The 14,188-nt window shown below is 51.9% G+C and overlaps 1 protein-coding gene across 5 annotated transcripts in view; it reads left to right on the top strand.

Annotated features, from left to right (window-relative positions):
* Nsd2 (nuclear receptor binding SET domain protein 2) overlaps positions 1-14,188 on the top strand; it is a 75,686-nt gene that overhangs the window by 58,364 nt on the left and 3,134 nt on the right. For all 5 annotated transcript variants that reach the window (XM_063230301.1, XM_003471548.5, XM_063230297.1 and 2 more), the window contains 10 exons: positions 219-419; positions 1,036-1,215; positions 1,501-1,657; positions 1,770-1,975; positions 3,169-3,272; positions 3,752-4,021; positions 4,836-4,952; positions 12,450-12,591; positions 12,765-12,871; positions 13,604-13,808. In XM_063230301.1, coding sequence (XP_063086371.1) covers positions 219-419; positions 1,036-1,215; positions 1,501-1,657; positions 1,770-1,975; positions 3,169-3,272; positions 3,752-4,021; positions 4,836-4,952; positions 12,450-12,591; positions 12,765-12,871; positions 13,604-13,808 — 1,689 coding nt within the window. The remainder of the gene's footprint in view (positions 1-218; positions 420-1,035; positions 1,216-1,500; positions 1,658-1,769; positions 1,976-3,168; positions 3,273-3,751; positions 4,022-4,835; positions 4,953-12,449; positions 12,592-12,764; positions 12,872-13,603; positions 13,809-14,188) is intronic.

The following is a 14,188-nucleotide window of genomic DNA, read 5'->3' as shown; positions in this document are numbered from 1 at the left end:
CAGGCCTGCCCCTTAGCAGGGGCAGCTCAAGGGAGGGGAGCTTGTGCAGAGTGCATGCTCTTCAGTTCTTGCCAGTCTGCAGCGAGGCAGCCTTTGGGGCTGGACTGGTCCAAAGATGGGGAGGGTGCCCCAGCCAGTTGTCTCTGGGAAAGAGCACTCTCTTTGTGGGGCCCAGAGCTATGGTCTCACTCTGCCCCCCACCTTCAACTATGCATTAGGGATCCACTCGTGCTTTGTGTGCAAGGAGAGCAAGGCGGAGGTGAAGCGCTGTGTCGTGACCCAGTGTGGGAAGTTCTACCATGAGGCCTGTGTGAGAAAGTTCCCCCTTACTGTGTTCGAGAGCAGGGGCTTCCGCTGCCCGCTGCACAGCTGTGTCAGCTGCCACGCTTCAAACCCTTCCAACCCGCGGCCCTCAAAAGGTACAGGCACTGGGCTGTGCAGCAGGGCTCCCCAGAAGGGTGACTTGGTGCCTGTCAGGTTTGTCACAAGTGCAAACTGACACTCTGGAGTGGTCCCTGTGCTCTATGCGACCTAGGCAGGTCAAGGCTTTTCTGTGATACAGGACCTGCTTCTGTTTTCCCCTCTGTCCATCCCAACTTATCTGCAGGCTCCTAGTTCTGAGAGGGGCGGTCTGCAAACCATTCGGATGGGTCCTGTTTGTGGTGGTTTTAGGGCCCTTCACAAACTAGGGAACCGTTGTGAAAGCAAAGGCCCTCTCCATCACCTACGGGCAGCTCTGGGACTGGGAGGGCGGATTCTGCTGTCTTTATGGTGCTACAGCCCTGCACCAGTGGGTTGTGCTGGAGCCCTTCGGTGGGGGAGGATGGTGGTGCTAGTAGCTAGCAGGCGCGTGTCCAGGTGCCTTACTGTTGCGTGGTGTCTTGGGTGCTTGTGGTTTTCTCGGATATCTGAAGTCCTTTGCCTACAGTCAGACACCTCGGGGGCGTCCCTCAATCACCTTTCCTGGTGTCTGATTTGTCACCGTTTCTGCGGGGGCTGCAGTGTCTGGGTCTCCAGGGTGTTTCTTGCCCTCAGGTAAAATGATGCGCTGCGTACGTTGTCCGGTGGCCTATCACGGAGGGGATGCATGCCTGGCGGCTGGGTGTGCGGTGATTGCATCCCACAGCATCATCTGCACGGCCCACTTCACCGCTCGGAAGGGGAAGCGGCACCATAGCCATGTCAACGTGAGCTGGTGCTTCGTATGCTCCAAAGGTGAGGCCGTGCCACTGCCACACTGCCCTGTGTGTGGTGTGCCGGATCCTCCACACTGGTCTGAGCTGTGCTCATGGTTCCCGTTTCCATCATTGGGGTCCCACACCTTCCCTCAGCACATCACGGTTTCTCACCATAAATGTTGTACAGGCTGTGTGGGTGCACGCGCATGTGTGTAGGTGTGTGTGTGGTGTATGTGGGTGTGTGTGTGTGGTGACTGGTGCCAGCCCAGGCGCCTCAGGCTTGGACGCCACTGCTCTGGCTGAGCCGCGGCCTCCTCTGCAGGCGGAAGCCTCCTGTGCTGTGAAGCCTGCCCAGCTGCCTTCCACCCGGACTGCCTGAATATCGACATGCCCGATGGCAGCTGGTTCTGCAATGACTGCAGGGCTGGGAAGAAGCTGCACTTCCAAGACATCATCTGGGTCAAACTTGGCAACTACAGGTGTGACGAAGAGTCCTATGCCTTTTCATCTGTGTTCAAATGACTTTGTTTCACTTTACAGTACTTAAAGTATTGAAGAGTCTGTGAATCCTGTTTTTAATATTTATAATAGATGGTGGCCGGCAGAAGTTTGCCATCCCAAAAATGTTCCCCCAAATATTCAGAAAATGAAGCACGAGATTGGAGAATTCCCTGTGTTTTTCTTTGGGTCTAAAGATTATTACTGGACGCATCAGGCGCGAGTATTCCCGTACATGGAGGGGGACCGGGGCAGCCGCTACCATGGGGTCCGAGGGATCGGAAGAGTCTTCAAAAACGGTACGGAGCTCTCCTAAGAGAGTAGAATGGCGCTCTTGTTTGCCCTTTGTGGGTCCTGACTTCTGTTCTTTTAAAATGTGATCTTTGTAGAAAATACTGTACTAAAACATCCTGTCTGTACTTTTAAATCAGAAAAAAGTAAGTTTGTGGACTGATACATTGTTTGGGGCATAGGATAAGATACCCTGTTTAATAATTTTGGTCATGCTGGTTTGCGGGTAATTTCTTTAGTGTGCAGTAAAGCTGTCGGGAATGTGGGAGTGGGCTGCAGGTGTGTTCTGCGGCTGGCCTCCATGCAGAGGTGGGGGGGGGGCAGCTCCTGATGTCTGGCCTTGTGCCGCAGCCTCCAGTGGCGGCCTCATGCATCTGAGTTCATGGCTGGGCCTATGTGCCTCATTTAGTGTACTGGGCTGGTCTTTGTGGTGTTTTGGCCTTTGGTTCTGCATCTGGGCTGAGAGCCGAGAGGAGCAGAGGTGGGTGAGGCTGGCTGATGACCCAGGCAGGAGTTGGGACAAAGACAGGGCTGCCTTGCAGAAGGAGTTAGTGTTTCCCTCAGGGGGAGAGCAGTGAGTACAGTAGGGCAAGTTTCAGGCACGCCAAGGTCCTGCAGTTCAGCTGGGGGACCTGGGCAGAGGAGGAAGCCTGAGCCCAGAAAGCTGCCAGGTCTGTGCTGCCAGGAGCCTCTCCTTCATGGCCTCAGCACGCTTAAGAGTCCGAGTGAGCACTGGTTGTCATGAAAAGATTCTCATCGGTTACTAAAGAGGAGGCTCCTGACAGTGAGGTGGCTGCTGGGTTTGGTGTGACATACCAGTTTGGGTTTCCTGACCCCAGAAACCGAACTTGGGGCTAGCTGTAGGCCACGTCTGGTAGTGATATGCTGTCTGCTTGCTACCTGTTCCCCTCTCACAGCCCCCTCTTTGGGGGGAAGCACAGGTGTTTTCATCTCCATCTCAGGCAGTGTGCCCTGAGCAAGGACACTAAGTGCCTTGCCGTGCTCTCTAGAAACCTACCATGGGGCCGTCTGTGACCAAGCCTTGTGGGTTCCTGGATGGCCTGCACTAGAGTGTGGTTCTGCCACATTAAAGATACCTGGTAGCTAAACTTAGCAGTGAACATCAGGGTGAGCTACTGAGATAGAGCCTGAAAGTTTTCATTTACTAAAATATTTTCTTCTTATTTCATTGATGTTTTAGCACTGCAAGAAGCTGAAGCTCGTTTTCGTGAAGTCAAACTTCAAAGGGAAGCACGGGAAACACAGGAGAGCGAGCGCAAACCCCCGCCCTACAAGCACATCAAGGTGACACGCAGGGCAGTGCCCCCACTTTGAGTTAGAACCCTGGCTGGAGAAGTCAGTTTTCGTTCACAATGAAAAAGATACACATTAGCCAGGCATGGTGGCTCACGCCTGTAATCCCAGCACTCAGGAGGCTGAGGTAGGAGGATCGTTGGGAGTTTGAGACCAGCCTGGGCTACAAAGTGAGCTCAAGGTCAGCCTGAACTGCATAGTGAGACCCTGTCTCAAAAAAGACAGACAAAAAAAAAAAAAAAAAAAGAAAAGAAAAGAAAAGAAAGAAAGAAAAAGATAAACACTGGGATGAAATAACAGGGCGGCCCGCCCTGGACTCCTCTGCGCAGGGGTCCTCCAGGCCAGGACTTGCAGTGCCTCAGGCTAAGAGGGCTGTGTGGAGTTCCCATGGGTTTAGCAGGTCAGGCGGCAGTGGCATGTGGGACCTAGAAGGCCTTGGTATGGGGCCAAGACACCCTTTTCTCCTGCAGGTGAATAAGCCTTATGGGAAGGTCCAGATCTACACAGCTGATATCTCGGAAATCCCAAAGTGTAACTGTAAGCCCACAGACGAGAATCCCTGTGGCTTTGACTCAGAGTGCTTGAACAGGATGCTGATGTTCGAGTGCCACCCGCAGGTGTGTCCCGCGGGCGAGTACTGCCAGAACCAGTGCTTCACCAAGCGCCAGTACCCAGAGACCAAGATCATCAAGACAGATGGCAAAGGGTGGGGCCTGGTGGCCAAGCGGGACATCAGAAAGGTGTGTGCTTTGCCTCTTCTCCCCAATGCTAAGAAATTACGGTTCACAGTTCCCTAGGTTTGCTTGCTGTCACTTTGAATTCACATGAGAACGGTTTCTTTAAAACTCCTTTTTGAGTGGAATTGTTACCAGTGAGTGTTGTAAAGTGTTAATGAGAGATCTGTTTGAGCACTGGGAAGCTCCCTTGCAGCACACTGCAGTTGGAGCCATGACGGTCACTTTGATGAAATGGGAAGAGTCTCCAGCAGCCATCCTGTATCCGCCACACTGGTGTCTCAGTGCTCAGGAGCACAGGGAGGCAGTTTTTAGAGGCGACCGCAGCATAGTCCAGGAAGCAGCTGTCTATGAACCAGTGACACTGACAGCCTGCTTCTGCCCTCTGAAGGAACTGCCATGGAGACCAGTGAAGTTGCTGGTCTGGGTGCGACCTCCCCTCCATGGCGGAAACCCCCAAGTGGCGATGCCCTCCACAGCCCTGCTGCTCCCCCACCTCGGTTGTTGGTCAGCACACTTGCTGTGAAGCCCATCGCGTTTGCTGTGACCTACGTCTAAGGTGACTTGTGTGGACACTGGGCTGTCAGACGCACGCCTAGGAGCTGAGGTCCTGTAAGAGCAGGGTCTTCGGGAGCACTCATGTAGTTTCCTTCTTGGCTTTACTCACAAAATGGCCTGGAGTCCTCTGAACTTTCCTGAATTAGCAAGGTCTTTTGAGAGCCACCTGAGCCATGTGGCACCTGCGCCCCTTCTCTGATGAGTGGTGCCAAGCCGCGCCAGCACACTCCTCGTCTCACCATGATCTTGCTGTGCTTTCCAGGGAGAGTTTGTGAATGAGTATGTCGGTGAGCTGATCGACGAGGAGGAGTGTATGGCAAGGATCAAGTACGCACATGAGAACGACATCACGCACTTTTACATGCTCACCATAGACAAGGTAATGGGGCGGGCCTCCCTGCCCCACTCTGCACAGCTCTGAGGGGCCTGTAGGGTTGCGCCTGGCGTTGCAGCTACGTGCATTCCGCTTTCACCTCCTGAGTGCTTTTCCCCAGCATGTGCACATCTCCCCCTACAGACAGAGTGTCTCTGCGCAGAGAACCTGCAAGGAGCCATATGTGTCCAGGTCAAGAGTGTGGGTGAACCATGCATTGATGTATCTTCTGTTACTCCATTTTTGTATGTAGGTCTGAAATATTTTTGAATAAAAGAACTGGGTGGGAAAACATGGGTCCTGGAACTGGAGAGGTGGCTATGTCAGAGTGTGCCCCTTCTGGACCTGCTGACCTGGGCCTCTGTAGGAGGTGGTGCTGGCACACAGAGCCAGAAACCAGACATGGCAGAAGAACCTCCTCAGCAACCCCAGGAAGCTGTGACTGACTGCCTTGCTCAGGGTGACAACCGAGGGGGCCGCGTTCCTATGTAGATAGGAAAGCTCTTGGGTCCTGGAGCAAGGGTCGCTGGGGGCCAGAGGCATAGAGGAAGAGCCAGTGTGTGCTGCTTCCTGGGGACTGGTATGTGGGTGGGAAGCACCACCACGGTTCAGAGAGAAATCATGAGTTGGCAGAGTGCGGGTCTGTTGGCAGCTCTGGGGTCTGCATATGCGCCAGTGGCTCCCCGCCATTGGCCTTAGAGCTCTTGGCGGCTCTCTAGGGAACTCTTCATGCAGCTTCAGCAGCCTCTCAGGCTTTGCCTGCTATTGCAGATCTCTGTTGGGTGCCAGGGTTAGCAGTGTTCTCTGCCTCCAGTCACTGTTGATGTCCATCAGCTATTGCTGCTCTCTGCTGCAGGGCCCCAGTGCTACTGGGTCTTATTAGTGCAGCCTGCTCAGTTCCAGGGCCTGGAAGGAGAAGCAGGTGTAGCAACTGGCTGGTCCAGACAATCCTGGGTGGTGCTGCAGGGCAAAGTGGAGCACACTTCCTCCGGTGTGAGGGGTGTGGCTCACAGCAGGCACAGCCTGTGTGTGGTTTTGTACATTTTGTGGACTTCTTGGAGGATTTCACATTGATGACAGAGGGGCAGTCACCTGGGATTAGTGTGTGCCTCACACCTGATATGACCGGGGCAGCTGCAGCTGTCACATCTTGTGGGCACAACAGGCAGTGCCAGCCCTGTGCCCTACCCTCAGACCACAGGGATGGGGGCGTCGCTTACACCTCCCTCTGCTCCTGTGAGCTTCTCACTGGTGTGTGCCCAGTGTCCGCTCCCAGCCACCCAGTTCCTTCTGCCTCTGGGAGCAGATTCAAAGCTGGGCCCTTCCAGGACAACTGTAGATAGTGAGAAGTGCCAGTCTGGGGAAAGGCCCAGGCTTAGAGCTGACCCAAGGAGACCTGTCTTTGCAGCTGAGCCTCAGCATGATAACAGCTGACAGCAGTCAGCAAGGAACAAAAGGCAGCAGCCCAGGGGAGAAGGGGCATCTGGTCTCCAAGGTAGTGCAGTGAGGGTTAACTCACCAGTTCTTAATTAAGAAGTCACAAAGCCTGCAAAGAAGCAGAGAGGTACAGCTCATTCAAAGAAAAAAATAAACCAACAGAAACTGTGTCCATGAAAGTTCTTTTGGCAGATATCTAGGTGAAGATTTTTCTGTGGAAAGCAGCGTACAGGGTGTTGATGTCTAGTCCTTCACTCTGAGCTACATTCCCAGCCTTTTTTGTTTTGAGACAGGTTTGGCTAAGTTGCCCAGGCTGGGCTCAAATCGTCTTGCTTCAGGCCTCCCAGAGTGCTAGGATTATAGTTGTGTGCCACCATGTGTGGTTTAGACAAAGATTTTAAAAGATCTGTTTCCAAAGAACCAGTTTCTCTTTCTCTCTCTCTCTCACACACACACACACACACAAAAGAACACACAAAGAACTAAGAGAACCAATGAAGACATAGAGAAAGTCAAGAAAACTGTACTAGAAAAATGGCAGTTTCATTGAAGAGATAAAAAATTCCAGAGCTACCAAAATATAGTAACTAAAATGAGTAATTCTCTAGAGATTCAGACAGAAGCAGATGCCTTGTTTTTTTTGTTGTTGTTGTTTTGTTTTGTCTTTTTAAGGCAGAGTCTTACTATGCAATTCAGGCTGGCCTTGAGCTCACTTTGTAGCCTAGACTGGCCTTGAACTTGCAGTGATTCTCCTGCCTGAGCCTTCTGGGTACTGAGATTACAGATGTGCACCACCACATCTAGCTCAGAAGCAGATTTGAGCAGGCAGAAAAGTCAGTGATAGGAGAATGGGAATTATCAGGCCTGAGGAGCAGAAAGAAAAAATGAATGCAAACAGACCTCAGGCATGTATGGAATATGCATTTGTGGGAATGCCAGAAGGGAACAGAGAAAGCAGAGAACATGTGAAGGGTTGATGGTAGAAAACTTCTTCAATTGGATGCAAGCGTGAATGTAGACTCTCAAGAGTCTGAGTGAACTCGGAGACCCACACAACTCACGCTGACCATACTGCTGAAAACCAGAGGCCAAGGGAGGTCTCAGAAGCTTCATGACAGACAAGCCTTGTCCCACTTGAGCCCCTCATGAAGTTGGAGCAGGTCCCACCAGGCGGGCAGGGGCTGGAGGCCCCCCTGCAGTGTGTGCAGAGAGAAAGGCCAGGCAGTGGCGGCAACTAATCCAGAAGGAGCCTGCCCTGCAGAATTCCATGTTCAGCAAAGGTTCAGAAGTGAGGGGCAGATTGGGGCATACCTAGGGGGTAGGAAGGATGCTGGCTGCACTGGGCCTCCTGTGGGTAGTGCTCAGCAGGCTTCTGCTGAGGGGCACAAGAGGAAAGCAGTGGCTAGTGACTGGCCATGGAGAAGGACACAAAGCCCTTAGCGAGGGAATGCACAAGGGCGGTTACTGTATGTGAACTTTGCTTTGATTTTTAACTTTCTACATTTGAGTTACAAATACAATTCTGTCTTTTGGCTGTGCTGGGTATTGAACCCAGGGCCTTCTACATGCAAGACAAGACCCCACTCCTGAGCTGCATCCCCAGTCCTAATACATTTTTAAGAAATGTAAAAACATTGTGTAAAACATACTATAAATTCATTTTATAACCCCACCTTTAGTTTCCACACTGATTAAAGAATTTGAAAGGAAGAGTTTAAGCACAGTAGATGAAGATGTTACATTGTGACATCAGTGATGAAAGGCCTGGCGACAGAGCTGTGAAGGAGCAGTTTCAGTCACTGAATATGGACCGGTCAGAGCATTATAGCTCCAAGGAATAGAAAAACAGAACCCATGAAGCCAGAAGTTAGTTCTTTGACTAGATAAACAAGAATAACAAACCTTTACTAAGAATGGGCTGAGGAAGAGAGAACTCAGGTGACGGAGATCCTAAGCAGAGTTGGGGACAGCTGTGCTGATTCCAGGTAAGGAACAAAAGAGGGGGTGGTAAGGGAGTATTGTGAGGGGCTGTGCCCCAGCAAATTAGATGACAGAACGGACAAATGCCTGGACACAGAACCTACCAAGATTGAATCAGGAAGTAGACGATGTTGCCTACCTTGTTACTGCAAACCCACTGGGTGAGTGCTGAGAAACCTCTCAGTAGGGCAGGTGGGCTTAGCTATAGTGTAATGCCAGCACTTCTGAGGCCTAGGTTCGATCACCAGCATCACAGAGAAAAATCTTGCATACCTGATGGGCTCACTGCTGAATTTTACCAAGCATTTGAATAATCAGCACCAACCCTTCTCCAACTCTTCCGTGAATATCAAAGAGAAGGAAACAAATTCTAAACTCATTCTTTGAGCCCAGTGTTACTCTGACACCAGCACTAGACCAAGATACTGAAAGAGAACAAAGCTACAGACCAGACCCAGTATTCCTTGCAAAAATCCCCAACAAAATATCAGCAAACTGGATCCAGCAGCTTATCAAGAGAACATCACTGGTCATGTGGGATTTATTGCTAGAATGTGAGAATGGCTCAGTGAGAAAACTGAACAGTATACATCATTAATGGTCTCAGTTGATACAGAAGACACATTTGGCAAATTCCACAGCCTTCCATGATAAAAACACTTACCAGATAGAGGAATGACCTCAGTATGATCAAGGCATTCACGAGCATCAAAGCAAACATACTCAGTTGGAAAATGCCTAAGCCTCCTTTGAGATCAGGAACAGAGCAAGAAAGTTTAGAAGAGATAGATCAAAAGTTCACATCAGTGTGTTTGGCACTGAGTTGTCGGTTAAAAGACCGAAGTTAAATGCAATAAAAGAAAAAGTAGACCAATTGGACTTTAAGTTTTGTGCAAAATGTCATTCTGTAAAAAGGCAGCCTTCAGGGGCTGAGGGTTTAGCTCAGAGGCATAAGTGCCTGCCTTGCAAGTGTGCAGTCTCGAGTTCAATCCCTGGTACCGATAAACGAAAAAGATGAAAAAAAAAAAAAAAAAAAACCCTGCAGAATGGTAAAAACATATCTGTAAATCATATATTTGATAAAGAGTTAATATCCAGAATACACAGAAAACTCCTGAAAACAACAAAGCAAACAGCTCTTCAGAAATTGGCAAAGGATTGAATAAACATTTTCCCAGAGAAGAGGTGCAGGTGGCCGGGAACCACACAGAAAGATCCCTGTGTCTCCAGTCATTAGGAAACCCGGCCGGCTGCAGTGAGGCGAGACTCATGTAGGCAGCGGAACTATAAAAACAAAAGGACTTAGCGAAGATGTGGGGAAACTGGAGACCCTTGTTGACTAGTTGTGGAAATACAAAATTGTGCAGTCAATGTGGAAAACAGGTTCTTCAAGAAGTTAAAAATACCCCGGTGTGGTGGGACACACCTGTAATCACAAGCACCTCTAGAGGCTGAGGCAGGTCAGTCTGGGCAGTTGAGCGAGTGTCTCAGACTAAAAAATGAAAAAAGGCTCTGGATGTCGCTCAGTAGTGAGAGGTCCTGGGTTCCATCTCCAGTACCATGGAAAAAGGAAGTTAAGTTACCATATGGTCCAGCAGTTCCACTTTTGGTTATGTACACAGAAAGAAAGTAAAACAAAGTCCTTAGAGAGATGTTTACAGTGGCGTTCCAGCAAGTGCTCAGACGTGGAAGAAACAAGGGTCCTACCGTGAGTGGAGAAGCCCTTCATGGTTTACCTATGCAGGTAAACGCTAGCCAATCTTTAAAGGACATGGGTCATGCTAAACACAGGCGCACATGGAGGATGTCGTGCTGTGGGGACCCTCGTGGGAGGCGCCTCAGTGGAGGAGGGTGGGCCAGAGGTTCTGCTTGGTGAGGGGGACATGGCACTTGCCATGATGGTACACTTAATGCCTATATTTAACATCACTGAACTGTGTATTTCACGTGGTCACAGTGGTAAACTTTATTTATTTTTGTCTTTTTTGAGACGGGGTCTTGCTGTGCAGTTCAGGCTGGCCTTTGGCTCACTTTGTAGCCCAGGCTGGTCTTGAACTCCAATGATCCTCTTGCCTCAGCCTCCTGAGTGCTGGGATTACAGGCGTGAGCTGCCATGCCTGGCTCCACAGTGGTAAACTTTATAACAAATATTGGGGAAACATTGAAATTAACCTGCAGAATGCATTAAAAATAAGGTATCTGTGGAGAAAATTACTGAAGTGGAAGGAGCAAGACAAAAAGGTGCAAACCGTGTAAAAAGAGGCTGAGCCACACGAAATGCAGCTGTTGAGTGGACATCCTGGACAGCAAGTGCAGTGGGCAGGTCACTGGGAGAAGAGCCTTTCAGAATCTGAGGGGTTTTGTTTTACTGATGAAACGGTTCCAGCTTAGAGCAGGATGTGTGAAAGTTTGTACCAGCTGTGTTGTTAAACAGACCAACAAAACCCCTGTGGAACACCAAAGACTACACAGGTGACGCACCCAGTTAGAAGAGCGCAGCCCAATGACCAGGCAGCCCAAGGCCCGAGAGTACTTCCGGGTGGCCTGCTGGGCACCACTTGAGACTGATAGGGAGTGACTGGTGCCATAGTTTAACTGGAGGAAGAAGGAAGATTCTGTGGTAGAAAAAATTGAACTTCAGAGTTAAATGTGAGGGCTGGGGATACAGCTCAGCGGCACTGTGCCTGCCTGACAAGGGCAAGGTGGTGAGTTTGATTCCCCGTACCAAAATCAAAAAGAAAGCAAATGTGAGCTCCAGAGGACGTGGTGGGTGAACAGCTACCACCGAGTGAGTCAGGGCGTGTGGCGCAGCTGCTTGGTGTGTGTGGCACAGGGCACGGGGACAGAAGGCGTCATCAGGCAGAAGGGTGCCTAAGCCTAGGAGATCGAGGCCAGCCTGGACTGCAGGGAGCCCTGACCTTAAAAACAAGGCATGCACCGACCATCACAGTGAGCATGAACCTGCTGGTCAGCCTAGATTTCACCAGTGTGCATGTGAAAACAAATGAAGAGCGAGTCAAAGTACAAGATGTACTTTCTGGGTGATTAAAGGACTAAAAGAGCACTGGTTAGTCCAGAGAGGGCGAGGCAGGACAGGCCGAGGTGCAGAACGGGTCCAAGTGAGACGGAAGATCTGGAGCCTGGCAGAGTGCCTGAGATGAGCAGAGTCTGCACACCCTACTGTTGGGATGCTGGGGTGCAGCCTGTGAGCCATGGCAGCAGTGAGGGAGCCTGGGACTCAGCGTTGGGCAGTAAACCGTGTGTCTGTGGCAGGGAATCCACAAGGCTGCTACTGCTGAGTGACAGGTGACCCTGGCCCATGGTTGTGTTTGTATACTTAAGAGCAGCTACATTCTGACACTGTTTCTGTTCCTCCCCTCTCCTCCCCTCCAGCAGTCAGGTGCCACAGCACAGCTCCCCGCTGTGTTGTGTTCCAAGGCCACGAGACAGCTTCCAGGTGACTCTGGACTCAGCTGCGTCCTTACCCACACTTGGGGTTACTGGCAGTCACAGCGTAGGGCCCTGCTGCATCGCCCATGTGTCCTGGGGGAGAGGATAGGCTGCACTGTGACCTGTCCCTCCTGTCAGGGGGTCATGGTGTTCTCCAGTTTGTGTGCTGACAAGCGATGCCCCTTCCTCTTTACACATGCGTGCTGGTGTGGCCCTGTGCATTCCTCCCTGCCGCCTGGGGTGGTGCTGGTATCATGGATTTGGCTTCATGTTTTTGCAGCTGTTATGAGCCTGAGTGCCTGCCGCCCTGACTGGCTCTGGGGAGTCTCGGTGGCTGCCAATGCTAACCCTGTGTCATTGTCATCAGTGTTTCTCTCAGCCCTACCACTGTCCTGGGTGGCACAGGATGGCCACTCGCTGTCCTCCATCCCCAGCACTTAATTAGGTGCAGGGCCCTCCTTGTGGTCCCAGCCTACCCTCCACAAGCAGGAGACGGGGCTGGGCTGGGGGTGTGCTGTCTCCGTGCGTGTGGGACACAGACTTCCGCAGGCCACTGCCCATCTCCTGTAACTGTTTGCCTGCTGTGTGCCACTGCTCGGAGTGGAGCGGTAAGGGCAACTTGACCCCTCCCTACAGGACCGGATAATCGATGCTGGGCCCAAAGGAAACTACTCCCGGTTTATGAACCACAGCTGCCAACCCAACTGTGAGACACTCAAGTGGACAGTGAATGGGGACACCCGCGTAGGCCTGTTCGCTGTGTGTGACATTCCTGCAGGTGCAGCATGGGGGCCGGGGACTAGCACCAGGCCGGGAGGCTCAGGGGACTGGAGGTTCCTGGGGTGGTTTTCAGAGCGGGGCAGCCAGGTGGGTGAGGAGGCTGGCTGAGGGCCCATGTGGTGCTGAAGAGGTGACAGTTTCTGGTGAGGGGTTTGTCTCCTCTTTCCCCAGGGACAGAGCTGACTTTTAATTACAACCTTGATTGTTTGGGCAATGAGAAAACGGTCTGTCGGTGCGGAGCCTCCAACTGCAGTGGATTCCTTGGGGACAGGCCAAAGGTAATGTCTCCTCCATACAACTCTCCACAAGGGCCTGTGCATGTCGCAGCTGCCGGCGGCCTTCCAGAAATCGAGAAGCTGTGTCCTCCAGGGACGGTGGCCTCTTCTGTGCAGACATGCTGCTGCCATAGGCAGGCACTCAGAGCATGGCTGGCTGTTGCGTTCCTCCCAGGCTCACTCCTTGTGGCTTCTAGACAGCACCTGCCGGGCACTGTAGCTTCAGCAGGAGTCAGGCATGGGGCCTCCCTGCCCCTGGCAGCGTCCTGCAGTTCTTAGGGAACCTCCTTCCAAAGGCCACCGATCTCGCTCACCCTTGTCTGGCTATGTCTGCAGTAACTTTCTGTTTTTTGGTTTTTTGGGACAGGGACTTGCTATTCAGTTCAGCTGGCCTTGAACTCACAATGATCCTCTTGCCTTAGTCTCCCTAGTGCTGGGATAAAGACGCACCACCACACCCAGCTCTGTTTCTAAGTAAGAGCTCATTTCAAGGTCCCAGGAATCCTGGTGCTGTCACTGGTCTGTGCAGTTGAGAACCTGGGTCGAGCACCCCAGGCTGTGGCAGGCCACCTGAGCTGTGGCTGTCCTGGTGCTCCTGGTCCTGAGGGGCTGCTTGGTAGCAGGGCCTCGATGCCACTGCCTCCAGGGCTGCCGCTGTCAGGGGCTCGCCATCCTTGCTGTGCCTCAACGGCCATGTTGTAACTCTGCCCCATGGCTGCTTAACCCTCATTCCAGACCTCAGCATCCCTTTCTTCAGAGGAAAAGGGTAAAAAGACCAAGAAGAAAACCAGAAGGCGCAGAGCCAGGGGGGAGTGGAAGAGGCAATCAGAGGACGAGTGTTTCCGCTGTGGCGACGGCGGGCAGCTGGTGCTGTGTGACCGCAAGCTCTGCACCAAGGCCTACCACCTGTCCTGCCTGGGCCTACGCAAGCGGCCCTTTGGTAGGTGTCTGCCGCCCGCGCCCAGGCCTAGGGGGGGAGTGCGGGGAGGGGGAGGGACACGTGGGGCTCCTGCACCACGCCAGGAGAGAAGTGGTGACTGACTTCAGAAGAGGCTTCTTCATTTACTTATTTCGTGTTTTTGGAAATTCAACCCAGGACCCCAGACCTTTTTATTTTTTAAGATGGGGTCTCCTGAGTTGCTAAGTTACTCAAGGAGCTGGACTCCGGCTGCCTCCTTGTGGCAGTGCTGGGTGAAGCACCAGTGACCATTGTGCCTGCCCTTGGGGGAGTCGAGAAGGCTCTGAGCAGAAACACGGGGCAGAAGAGTCCAGTGTTTGAGACTCTTCCTTAAAATACATTTTTTTGTATGGCAGAAGGTA

The sequence above is a fragment of the Cavia porcellus genome, unplaced genomic scaffold, assembly GCF_034190915.1.
Source record: "Cavia porcellus strain 051 isolate PalLab524CR breed Dunkin Hartley unplaced genomic scaffold, mCavPor4.1 scaffold_18, whole genome shotgun sequence".
NCBI classification, from domain to species: Eukaryota; Metazoa; Chordata; class Mammalia; order Rodentia; family Caviidae; genus Cavia; species Cavia porcellus.
This window is presented reverse-complemented; position numbering and strand designations above follow the sequence as displayed.